The 13,203-nt window shown below is 46.7% G+C and overlaps 1 protein-coding gene across 9 annotated transcripts in view; it reads right to left on the bottom strand.

Moving 5' to 3' along the window:
- Positions 1-4,600: 4,600 nt before the first annotated feature.
- Positions 4,601-13,203, bottom strand: part of Ogg1 (8-oxoguanine DNA glycosylase) — a 30,674-nt gene continuing 22,071 nt past the window's right edge. For 5 of the 9 annotated variants that reach the window (XM_076940244.1, XM_034511264.2, XM_076940242.1 and 2 more), the window contains one exon: positions 4,601-10,400. In XM_076940244.1, coding sequence (XP_076796359.1) covers positions 10,333-10,400 — 68 coding nt within the window. In that variant the 3' untranslated portion in view covers positions 4,601-10,332. Of the gene's footprint in view, positions 10,401-10,998; positions 12,138-13,203 lie in introns of those variants that run through there. The other 4 variants (XM_076940237.1, XM_076940238.1, XM_076940236.1 and 1 more) reach the window with 3 other exon arrangements.

Here is a 13,203-nt window from a genome sequence, read left to right as displayed (position 1 = left end):
CCCTCAATGGGATCCCTCCACCCTAGGACAGGAAAAAGTGGATTATACCCTGTCTGCCTCAAGGTTGTGTTGCTGACAATTACCAGAAAGTTTTCCTACCTGGAGCATGAGGCTCACAGTACAGTGGAGAGTATCAGGCAGTGACAGCCACCCTGGAGGAGAAGCAGGAGACCTGGATCCATTACTGGAAGAAACTCGTGAGGCAACAGAAACAGTCGAAAAAGAACATGGGGAAGAAAATCGCTCGTTCCACAAAGATCCTTAAAACCAATGGACTTCTGGTGTGAGCCCAGTAGATTGTGCTTTAAAAACAAAACGAGGCAAGACATCAAGGAAAGACCTATGCTGACTTCAGTCCACCACATGCTTGAGTAAACACAGAAATAAATTCATATAAACAAATAAAACCAGGTGTGATGGTGCATGTCTATAATCCCAGAACTTGGGGACTTGAGATAAGAAGATAGTCAAGGTTATCTCTGGATACTTAGGAAATTTGAAGCCAACTTGGGCTACATAAAACCTGCAAGCTCCACACTCAAGAGGCAGAGGCAGGCAGATCTTTGAGTTCCAGGCCAGCCTGGTCTACAAAGTTCCAGGACAGCCAGGGCTACAAGAGCTTTAATGCAACTCTTAGCTTTTTTTTAAATGAACTGTCTTAACTCCTTCTGAGAAGGAAAAAAAAAAGGAAGGAAGGAAGGAAGGAAGGAAGGAAGGAAAGGAAGAAAGGGCTTGTACAGACTGCTTGGTCTAGCCCTTCCCTTGCTCAGGTCTGCTCTCTTTAACAGACATTCAGAGTAATTGTGAGCTAAATAAAAGAGAGTATGTGACATCTGGCTAAAAGCATCCCCAGGCGGGTAAGCTGCCTACAAGGTAAGAAAGGTCCTGGCTGCCCCTCATCCTGTGGCTCCACCGTGGCTATGATATTGTTTCAAGGCAGCTTCCACCATGTCTCGTCGCCACACAGACAGCACCAAGCTTAGAAGTCATGGCCTCATTACACATCTCTCTCACCCCCGACCCACAGCTAAAACTTAATCACTTGATCCCATCAAAATGCAAGAGAAGTTGTAATCTTTAGGCCAGCTGAGTATCAGGGTTTCCTTGCATGGTGGGGAGGAGGAGGGAGGAGACATAGAGGGGAGTGAAGTGCAAATACAAGGGTGAGCCCATTAGGTTTACTGGGGCTGCTCTAATCATCTTAGAAACCAAAACAAGAGTGAAAATGAAACTGACTCAGAACGTTGGCAGTAGAGGAAAAGAGTTTCCAGTTGGCTATAGAAACTCAAAACCTAGGGTCACTTCCTGTATGGAAACTGGAATCAAGCTTTGACATGTTCTCTGCACGTCTGACAGAAAATGGAACCAAGTTTTCACGGGACAGTCATTCATTCTCTGTCTCTGTCTATTAGACAAGGTTCCCTCAAACTCAATATGTAGCTGAGGATGGCCCTGAGTTTTCCCTGCTGACTCTACATACTGAATGCTGGGATTACAGACTGCACCACCACAGCCCCTTTATTGGTGATGGGGACCAAATCCAAGGCTGTGTGACTGCTAGGCAAACACTGTATACACTGAGCCACACCCACAGCTCCCCCACCTCCCCCGCCTTTTAAAAAGATTCTTTAATCCCAGCACTGGAGAAGCAGAGGCAGGCATATCTCTGTGAGTGTGAGGCCAGCCTGGTCTACAAAGAGTCTCAGGCCAGGCACAGCTACATAATGAGAGTCTCTTTCTTTCTCTTTCTCTCTCTCTCTCTCTCTCTCTCTCTCTCTCTCTCTCTCTCTCTCTGTAGGTAGAAGGAGAGGAAGAGAGAGAGAATTCTTATATTTATGAGTATATATGCACCACTTGCATGCAGATGCCTGATGGGCCCAGAAGAGACTATCTGGTCTAAACAGTTTTGAGGGACCCTATGTGAATGCTGGGAACCAAACCTTTGGTTCTCAGCAAGAACAGTAAGTGTTCTTAATCACTGGGCCATCTCTCCAGCAAATCTCATTATAACCTTTGATAAAGTTCAGGGCATATCATTACAATATAACTCTGGGAAGATTTTTTCAATGAATAAGCCATTGGGAGTGACATACTTTGCACAAACAAGTTCATTTGCCTGCAGTCACAAACCTAGATAGGAGGCAGTAAAATGGCGCCGTGGGTAAAAGAAGCTTGCCACCAAATCTGACAGATTGAGTTTAATCCCTGGACCCATATGGTGGCGGAAAAGAACTGAATCTCTCAGGTGATCTCCATACACGTGTGTTATGGAATGTGTGCACACTTGTAAACATGCATACACACAAATAAAACAATGAAGTTAAATTTTATTTTGCTGCTTCATCATCACCATATTCCAGCTTCCTCTGCTACAAGTGTCTGGCATTATTAGAGGATCCAACCTGAAATCTGTAAAATATAAGGAAGAAATATAGTGGCCACAGTTGGTCCTGGAAAAGACAACTGTGGTGGTTTGTGTAGGAATGGCCCCCATAGACTCATGTGTTTGAATGAGTGGCCTATGGGGAGTGAGTGGCACTATTAGGAGGTGTGGCCTTGCTAGGGGAAGTGTGTCACTGTGGTAGGGGACTTTGAGGTCTCCCAAACTCAAGTTCTGCCCTGGATTAAGCTCTGCCAGAGGATTAAGATGCAGAACTCTCCCTCCTCCAGCACCACGTCTGCCTGCAAGCTGCCATGCTTCCCACTATGGTGCTAATGGACTAAACTGTAAGCCAGCCTCAAGTCAATGTCTTTCTTTGTAAGAATTGCTTTGGTCATGGTGTCTCTTCACAGCAATAAGGCTTTAACTGAGACAACAGCAGACATAGAATTCTCTTTAGTAACAAAGTTTATTGAGAGAAAAAGCCTTGAGGTGGTTTGAATAAGAATGTCCCCCAGAGGTTCATATATTTGAATGATAAATCATCAGAGAGTTAGAAGGTGTGGCTTTGTTGGAGAAAGTCTGTCACTGGGAATGGGCTTTCAGGTTTCAAAAGCCATGCCGAGCCCAATGTCTTCCTTCGCATATGCATCAAGGTGTAGCTCTCAGCTACTGCCTGCAGGCTCCCATGCTCCTACCATATTGATAATGGACTAAACCTCTGAAATTCTAACAAAGCCCCCAATTAAATGCTTTCCTTTATCATAATTGCCTTGGTCTTGGTATCTCTTCTTAGCAACAGAATAGTGATGTCAGGAGGTTATGATTAAGCCCCAGTGTGGTAAAGAGAGAACATTAGAAAGAAAACAATACAATACATTCAAAACCAGATGTATTTTAGGTCCTAAATCTATGATGAAGATGCTTTTGGACCCAACGAAAGGCATTTTGATGACCAATGATAGAAATGCCATTCTTTGAGAGACTCGACTGTAAAGCCCAAACGAAAAGGATCTTACAATCTATGGAGAACTGCAGATGCACCCCAAATCACTCAGGAGAAACACAGCTTGATGCAATCGCAAGAGGTTTACTCAAAACTAGCTAGCTAGGGTCTCCTTCCTTCTAGCCCACTCAGGGGTAGAGGAATTCAGCAGCCAGCGACAGAATTTTACAGCTTTTAAGGAGACTCTACAAACCAGTTTGGGGGGGTGGTTAGGGAAGGGGGAAGAAGGAGGAACAGGTCACTAGGTCATCAATACATTTGATCTCAAATTTTTAAGATGGATGGTGAGTCACTTTATAATTGGCTATTTTGGACTAGCTTCACACTATTTATCATGAGCTCTGGTTCAAAGGGGTCAGGCTCATCTCAAACTTTCAGCATCCTGGCACCAATTGTCTCAGGGCTGTTAGTTGGAAGCATGGCCAGGCTTATCTCATTCCCATTGCATCCTGACACCATTAATCTTAGGGCTTATTTAGTTAGGGCCATCTGTTTGAATGGTCAGCTAATTTCCTGGGACTGAGGCGCCACAGGTTTGACTTACAGGTTTTTATGTCTTTGCTTTTAAGAGTAGGGTTCAGGGGGTCAACTTAGATTTTTCTATCTTTTACAATCAAGTCCACATTCAGCAGCCAAGCCCATGACTGAGATTAGCAAGACATGCTGGTCAGTGGTGGCACATGCATTTAATCCAGCACTTAGAGGCAGAAGCAGGTGAATCTCTGAGTTCTAGGTCTACAGAGTGAGTTCCAGGGCAACCAGGGCTACATAGAGAAACTCTGTGTAGGAAACACACACACACACACACACACACACACACACACACACACACCCCCAAAACCATAAAAAGAAAAGTCAAGAAAGAAAAAAAAATGAGCAGGACTTAGGAGAGGCTGCAGATGGGAGCACAGCAGCAACCCTTCCTTCAGGAGAAAAGATGGTATGATACTGAGCATCATCAATGGCTCTATTACTATAAAAGGCATCCATCAGTGCTCCTCTTTGGTGTGTAGCATTGCCCTGGATGCTGTCAAGGCTGTGAACTTTGAGGAGAATGGCCAAAAGGAAATCAACATTAAGAAGTATACGTAAGGGTGGAAAAACTACTATCATTGAAGCATTATTGTAGGCTCATGTGTCTTACGTGCATGTGTTGGACCCTGAGATCCAAACCGGGAAGATGCACTCCCACAGAAACACTCATGGACAGGGGGTTCGATGCAAAAGCAAGAGGTTTATTGATCCAGCGCACTGGGGTTCCCCCACACACAGGCTAGAGGAACCCTGAGCTACAGCTAAGAGCAGTTTTTATACAGTTTTCACAGGGTTTACAAGGGCAGTCTTAACAATCACCTCTTAGACAATGCAAACCACAAAGGCTGACCTCAAATTGCCTGATTTCTTGGCAACAGTATATTATGACAATGAGTGTTAGCTAAGTCTATCTTACCATAGCTCCTGTTTACCCAGGTTTATTGCACTAAGGACCCAGCTTCCTAATAACCTTTTAATTCTCTTATCTTGGGCCCTTCTCCTGGAATGTATGTGTAAATCTTTGAAATGTGCTTCTCCCAGAACGTGTCTCTGGAGAAGTTAATTTTTAAGCTTAGGCTGAGACCTGAGATTCCTTCATTCCTCCCTTTCCTTGTGGCTGATTCCAATCTTGTAATCACAAGTTGTCATCCTGGTGTACAGCATGATACTGTTGCCTAAGCATAAGCACTTGTATGGTATTAACGCAATCCTTAACAAATCTAACCAAGTGATTTAGAATGCAGGGGCCAAAGGTGAGCCAAAGAAGCAAGATTATAAGGGGTCCCATTTTGATAATTCAGCAGCCAACTGGCAGATATCTGGGGTGAGTGGGGGCTACCAGGTATAGGGGGCCACCATCTTTGAAACTGACCAAACAACATCTCCAGTTTGTGAGAGGACCTCCCATATCAGCTTTGGGGGGAGGGGCATGAGGGTTACCCCCAAGGGCTAGTCCAGGCCTTCCTATCAGGAACGGGATCACAGTCCAGACCATGAGTACCTCAGGTGGGATCATGTCAGTCAGCCTTAGTCTGTCTTTGGATCCTTATCTTGAGTGGGTTTTGAGTTCGCCAGACTGTCCAGTTGGGTAATGGTCCTTCTGAAGTTGGTTTCACATAAGAGGCATGGATCCAGGCCTATATTTCATTAAACTTCACTGCAGTGGGAATGATCAGCAACACCAGGAACAGTCATTTCCAGTGTGGTTCTAGAGTTTGGGCTTGGTGTCGCTGGATGTAGACCGAGTCTCCGACCTGGAACCTATGGGATGTTTTTAAGGTCCCAGGTTCATAGGCGTGGATCAACTGGGTCCACACCTCTTACTGCACAACTTGAAGTCCTTTTAACCTAGCATACAAATCACTGTTACTATGACAAATATGTTCAGTCATGCCTCCTAAGGTGGTCAGAGGAGTGGGTGCCCATATAGAATCTCAAAAGGAGTTAGGTTAAACCTTGAAGGGGTGTTTCTAAGCCTAAAAAGAGCCAGAGGAAGGAGAACCATCCAGCCTGTGCTGCCAGTCTCCATGGACAATTTTGTCAAGGTCTCTTTTCAAATTTCTATTAATTCTTTCTACCTGACTTGAGCTTTGGGGTTTGTAAATGCAATAAAACTTCCAATCAAACCCCAGGCACTTGGCCAATCCCTGACTTACCAGAGCAACGAAGGCAGGCCCAATGTCCGAACCAATTACCTTAGGTACCCCAAATTGCGGAAAGATTTCTTCCAGAATCTTCTTTGCCAACACCATGGCTGTCTCTTTCTTTGTCAGGAAAGCTTCTACCCAACTGGAGAAGGTGTCTACAAATACTAGAAGGTACTTATTACCATACTTGGCGGGCTTGATCTTGGTGAAATCTACTTCCCAATAGGCTCCTGGCCTGTCACCTCAGAGGTGCTTGCCAGGTTCAGCCTTGGTTTGACAGGCATTTACCTTCTGACAGGGTACACGGGGCATGTACGATGTCCTCGACTAGCTGCGTGGGTCCAGGTACATGGAACTTGGTATTTAGCATGGTGGCTACTAGTTTCTTAGCTCTGAGGAGGGTCCATTGGTGCATTTGCCCCACCATTGTTTCTGCCTCTTTCTAGGGTAGGATTATTTTTTTGGTCAGGGTCTTCCACACCCTCAGGTCCTCATCAAACTTTTTTCAATTTTAGTCATTAGGGCCAGATCCTTGGCTGTATATTGGAATGGAGGAGCAGGTTCAGCTTTACTTTTTGTCATAGTCATGATGAGAACCATTTCACCTGCTACCTTCTTCGCCTCTTTGTCAGCCATGCTGTTTCCTTTGGTGACCAGACCACCAAGGTCTCTCTTTGGTGGCTAGGGCAGTGGATAATGCTCACTTTAGAGGGCAGATGTAGTACCCCAAGCAGCGCAAAAATCTCAGTCTTATTTTTAATTTCTTTCCCAGCTGATGTGAGGAGACCCCGTTTTTGGCAAATAGCCCCATGGATGTGGGCTGTGGTGAATATCTGTGCAGATATTAACCTTTTTGTTTTTTCCCAATTTTAAGGCTTTTGATAGTGCTATCAGCTCAGCCTTTTGGGCAGAGGTCCCTTCAGGTAGTGCCTGTGCCCATACTACTTCTTGTCCATCTACTGCTGTGACCCTGGTCTTCCTTTTCCCATTTTCGAGGTGCCTACTACCATCAGTATACCAGGTTACCTCAGCATCTCCAGAGGCTAATCGTTCAAGTCCTTTCACCAGCCACGTGCCTCCGCAAGCACTTGCTGGCAGTCATGGGTTGGTGCTCCGAGGTTCGGGTCCAGCAGCAGGGTGGCTGGGTTCAGCCCAGAGGCCAGGGCTGAATTTAGCAGCAAAGTCTAGTACTGAGTCATCCAGGTGTTGGTAATCCAGTGATTGGGGGCTGGCGCACCACGCTCTCTAATGCCTGAGGAGTCACCACTAAATCTTGCCCTAAGGTCATGATTCGCAGGCAGGCAGGCCACCCAGCTGCTACAACCGTCAATTTCTTTAAGAGGTACACCACTGGCCTCTTCCAGGGTCCCAGTTTCTGCGTTAGGACCCCTTTCGCTACTCCTTTGTTTTCCACCACGTACAGATGGAAAGGCTTGGACACATCAGGAAGTCCCAGAGTGGGGGGAGGGGCCTGACATGAGAGCTGTCCTGATGGGATCAAAGGCAGCCTGCTCTTTCTCTCCCCATTTGCATGGCCCATCATTCTTAGTTAATGGATAGAAGGACGCTGCCATTTTGGCAAATCCTGGGATCCACAATCAACAGAACCCTGCTGTCCCCAAGAATTCTCTCACTTGTCTTGCATTACTGGGGGTGGGGGATGTGGAACACAGTCTCTTTTCTAGCCTCTGATAACCACCGCTTCCCATCTCTGAGCAGACACCCTAGGTAACTGACCTGTTCTCTGCAAATCTGGGCCTTCTTAGCAGAGACCCTGTATCCTAGTTTTTCCAGTTCAGTTAGTAACCGGCAGGATCCATTGAGGCACGCATCTCCGTAAGGGGCAGCAAGGAGGATGTCGTCTACAAATTGAGGGAGAGTTACCTGGGGGATTTTCTGCTCTAAATGGGGCAAGATCCCGGTGTAGAGCCTCATCAAAGATGGTAGGGGAGTTCTTGAATCCCTGTGGAAGCAGAGTCCATTTTAGTTGTCCAGATATTCCTGATTCTGGGTCCTTCCATTTGAAAGCAAAAATTGATTGGCTGCTCTGGCTCAGTCGTAGGCAGGAGAAGGCGTCTTTAAGATGTAGCACAGTATACCAAGTCCTTTCTTGGAAAAGAGAGTTCAACAAGTTATGTGGGTTTGGTACTGTAGGATGTAAGTCTGTCACCTGCTTGTTTACCTCACAGAGATCTTGCACTGCAGTCAGCAGTTGTTGGTACCCGGCTTTCATACTGGGAGCAGGGGTGTGTTCCATGTCGACTGACACCTTTTAAGTATCCCCAGATCTAGCAATCTGAGGATATGAGATCTAATTTCATCTAGGGCTTCCTTGCACATTGGATACTGACGGACTGTTACTGGAGCGGCCAAGGCTTTTAGCTCTACATGGACCGCCAGCTGGTTCTTAGCCTCACCCATGCGTGTGGTTTCCACCCATGCTTGCGGAAACTGGTTCAGCCACCAGTTCATATCTCTGGGATTCTCTTTTGTGAGGTCAAAGAGGTGGTATTCATCCTCAGGTTTTACAGTCAATACTTGTAACACATTTCCTTGTCCGTCTTTTACCTAGGGGCCCTCTGGGAGGAAATGAATCTGGGTTCCAATCTTTGTAAGCAGGTCCCTGCCCAGAAGAGGGTAGGGGCATTCTGGAATAAATAAGAACGAGTGGGATACCCGGGCCATACCGAGGTCCACTGTTCTTCTGGTAGCCCATGAATATTGTTTATTGCCAGTGGCTCCTTGGACCCACGACCTTTTGTCAGACAATGGGCCCATGGTTTGTAGAAGGACTGAATGTTGGGCTCCAGTATCCACCGGAAACTGGGTGGGCTTCCCCTCTACTTTCAGGTTTACTCTGGGCTAGGGAGAGGGTCTGAACCCTGTCCCCACTAGTCGCTGTCTTCCCCCAGGGCCAGTATCTTGTGGCTTAGGGCTTTTTCTCTGGCTTGGTGGGGTACATCCCCCTTCTTCTTGGGGCAACCCCTTGTCCAGGGTCCCCTTTCCTTGCAGTAGGCACACTGGTCCTTGGCCAATTGCCTCCTTCGGTTGCCCAGTACTCTCTGACCTGGCCCTCAACTCTCTCTAACTACTGTGGCCAAATTCCTAGTCAAATTCTTTTCTTGTGTCCTTTCTCTTTTTAGTTCTCTAGCTTCCTGCTCTTTTTGCTTTCTTTCTTCCCTTTTTTTCCTCACTTTCTCTGTTATAGAACACCTTTTCAGCTACCTGCACCAGATCTCTCAAAGACTTGTCTTGTAATCCATCTAACTTCTGCAGCTTGTTTGTTTTTGGTTTTTGGTTTTTGGAAACAGGGTTTCTCTGTGTAGCCCTGGCTGTCCTGGAACTTACTCTGTAGACCAGGCTGGCCTCAAGCTCAGAAATCCACCTGCCTCTGCCTCCCAAGTGCTGGGATTAAAGGGGTGCGCCACCACTGTTCGATAGCTTTTTCTTAATATCACTGGCAGATTGATCAATAAAGGCTACTGTCACTGTTGCTTTATGCTCATCAGACGTAGAGTCATAGGGTGTGAACCAGCGGGAAGCTTCCACCAGCTGTTCTATAAAGGCTGAAGGAGGCTCGATAGGCCCCTGGACCATCTCTTTTACCTTTGCCAAATTAGTAGGGCACCGTGCAGCCCCTTGGAGACCTGCCATTAGAGCCTGGCAGTAGACCTTCAAGTGCTACCTTCAGGCGTGTTGAAGTCCCAGTCTGGTCTGGTCAGCGGGAACCCTGCATCTATTTCATTCTATAGGAGGGTGGGCCTCCCATCTCTTCCAGGGATGTTCTTCCTGGCCTCCAGTAGGACACGCTGTCTTTCTTCAGTAGTGAGAAGTGTCTGTAAGAGCTGCTGACAATCATCCCAAGTGGGCTGATATGAAAAGAGGAGAGAATCAATCAGGTCTGTCAGAGCCTGGGGATTTTCAGAAAAAGAAGGGTTATATATCTTCCAGTTATAAAGGTCTGCTGACGAAAAGGGCCAGTATTGGAGAGCTTGGCGGTCCTGAGCATCTTGGGGTCCATAGGCCCACAGAGGCAAGACAGTGGTCTCGGGGTCCCCCTATTCCACATCCTGGCAGCCAGACCTTCCTGGCCCCCTTCTGCCAGGGGTGCCAAGGGCCCAGCCGGTGCCATAGCCCCCTGGGCCCCCGGAGGTGAACTAGGGCCACCATGGGGTAAAGAGTTGGAGGATAAGGAGGAGGGGGATCTAAAAGGAGGAGGAGGTCAGCATTTGATTTGGGAAGGCTCTTCTTTTCCTTGTCTCCTCTCACAGGACGTGAGCTTTCCTCTCCTCATTACTGTCATTCAGCACGAACACCTCAGTCCTCAGTGAACCTGAAAGTGAAGCAAACGGGCAGACCCATGGAGTGGGAGAGAGAACCGGGTCTTCCAGACAGTTATGTAGGGGACCTGGTCTAGATGTCCACCGGGATCTCTCTGAAAAATTCTTACTTTAATCTGTCTAACTTTCTCTAGAAAGAAGGATCCCTCTGGTGGCCATTCCATCTGAAAAGACAGCCAGTCTGAGGCACACGATGTCTGCCATCTCCGTTTCTTCACTTCTACTGATAGATTATGAGCTCTAGTCTTGACTTCAGTCCAGTGGTCAAGAGTCAAAGATAGTGGGGTAGAAAGTATCTGTCTCATGTTAGGTCGGTCAAAATAGATTACCAGTCCAACACCACAGACAATGAACAACACAAACAGAATCAGACACGGACATCCTACACGAGTGCCACAGGAGAGCTACAGAAGCCATACCTGGCAGCGGTGGCTGGAGACAGACCACCTCTGGACGGAGGAGGACCATTTCCAATCCACCTCCCAGAGGGTCTGAGAGAGCATGTGTTTCCTGGCCAACACACCAAAACGTTGAACCCTGAGATCCAAACCGGGAAGATGCACTTCCACATAAACACTCATGGACAGGGGGTTTGATGCAAAAGCAGGAGGTTTATTGATCCAGTGCACTGGGGTTCCCCCCAACCCCCAACCCCCGCACACAGGCTAGAGGAACCCTGGGCTACAGCTAAGAACAGTTTTTATACAGTTTTCACAGGGTTTACAAGGGCAGTCTTAACAATCACCTCTTAGACAATGCAAACCACAAAGGCTGACCTCAAATTGCCCGATTTCTTGGCAACAGTATATTATGACAATGAGTGTTAGCTAAGTCTATCTTACCATAGCTCCTGTTAACCCAGGTTCATTGCACTAAGGGCCCAGCTTCCTGATAACCTTTTAATTCTCTTATCTTGGGCCCTTCTCCTGAAATGTATGTGTAAGTCTTTGGAATGTGCTTCTCCCAGAACGTGTCTCTGGAGAAGTTAATTTTTAAGTTTAGGCTGAGACTTGAGATTCCTTCACATGGAGTCCTGATTAACAGGGATGTGACCCATCCATGAGAGCACCACTATATCAAGAACCCTCAAATTGTGCTACTGGATTCTTTTCCTGAGTACAAGAAAGGAGGAAGCCAGACTGACACAAGAGGAGGATTCTACCTGAATCCTGCAGACAGAAGACAAGTACGTTCAGCAGCTGTGTGAGGATAAGATCCAGCTGAAGCCTGTGGTTATCACAGAAAAGGGCACCTCAGATTTAGCTCAGTACTACCTCATGTGGACCAATGTCACAGCCATTCTTAGAGTGTGGAAGACAGTTAATAATGACATTGCTAGAGCCTGTGGGGCAAGAATAGTTAGGTGACCAGAGGAACTGAGGGATGATGTTGGTACAGGGGCAGACCTATCCAAGTGAGAAGATTGGAGCTGAGTACATCAAATTCACCACTGAGTGCAGAGACCCAGAGGTCTGCACCATTCTTCTTAGAGGAGCCAGCAGGGAAATACTTTTGGAAGAAAAATGCAACCTTGCAGAATGCCATGCAAGTGTGCCACAGCATTTTCCTGGAGCCTCAGAGACGGCTGTGGTCCATGCCTTGACAGAAAAATCCAAGGCTATCCTGGTATGGAACAACGGCCATATAGAGCTGTGACCCAGCCTTCGGCTGTCATGTCTTGTACCATGATCCAGAACCATGGGGCCAGTACCATTTGTCTTCTTACCTCCCTACAGGACAAGCACACACAGGAGAATTGTGAGACCTCGGGTGTGAATGGTGAGACTGGTTTCTTGGTGGACATGAAAGAGCTGGGTATGTGTTGTAGAAAATTTTAATCCCAATCTGGGGTTTCTACCACTCCTAAATGATTTAGTTCCCAGATAAAAGACACACAACTCTTATTACTTACAATAAGCCTTAAATAGCACAAGAGCTGGGCAGATATCTACCCTCTATGCTATTAGAATATACTTTTCTTTTTTTCTTTCTTTTTTTTTTTGTTTTGTTTTTCAAGACAGGGTTTCTCTGTGTAAGCCTGGCTGTCCTGGAACTCACTCTGTAGACTAGGCTGGCCTCAAACTCAGAAATCCACCTACCTCTGCTTCCCCAAGTGCTGGGATTAAAGGCATGCACCACCACTGCCCAGCTAGAATATACTTTTCTATTAAGTTATTACTTACTATGTTTCATCTGAGCTGCTCATAACTCCAATTGGCCAGCCCTCAGGGCTATGTTTCATGACTCACCTAACCCCTGGTGGCTTCTCCTCCATTTACCTTCCTCTCTCTGCTTCCAACCCAGGAATTCTAAAACCCACTTATATCTCTTCTGCCCCACTACTGGCTGTCAGCATCTTTATTTACGAGTCAGAAATAACTTGTCGGCAAAGTCACATAGGACTTGGGACTATATGTAGATTCTCTTCCCTGGGGCAGCCAGGTCTTGAGGAACCAGTATTACCATTAGAACACAAGCAGCATCAGGCCAACCCACCCAATCTATGGGAGCTGTTGGCTGTGAAGCTGCACACATACAAAACATCAATGCAGACTTCACTTCTGCTTCTGCAGAATGATGACATTGTCTCTGGCCTCAAGAAGAAGGATGATGACCAGAGCTGGTGAAGCCATGCTCCAGATGCTGGCCACTAGTGAGTGGTGAGAGGAAGATGACTTCCACATACAGAACTAACAGTCTCTTACTTCTTGAGCCAGAGCTCTAAGAACTTACATCTTTGTTTGGAAGGATCAGGTTGGGGGGCAGCCTCAAGTCTGTCCCATGTCAGTTTGCACA

The sequence above is a fragment of the Arvicanthis niloticus genome, chromosome 9 (genome assembly GCF_011762505.2).
Source record: "Arvicanthis niloticus isolate mArvNil1 chromosome 9, mArvNil1.pat.X, whole genome shotgun sequence".
Classification (NCBI taxonomy): Eukaryota; Metazoa; Chordata; class Mammalia; order Rodentia; family Muridae; genus Arvicanthis; species Arvicanthis niloticus.
The sequence above is the reverse complement of the archived record's forward strand: the minus strand, read 5'-3'. Positions and strand labels throughout refer to the sequence as shown.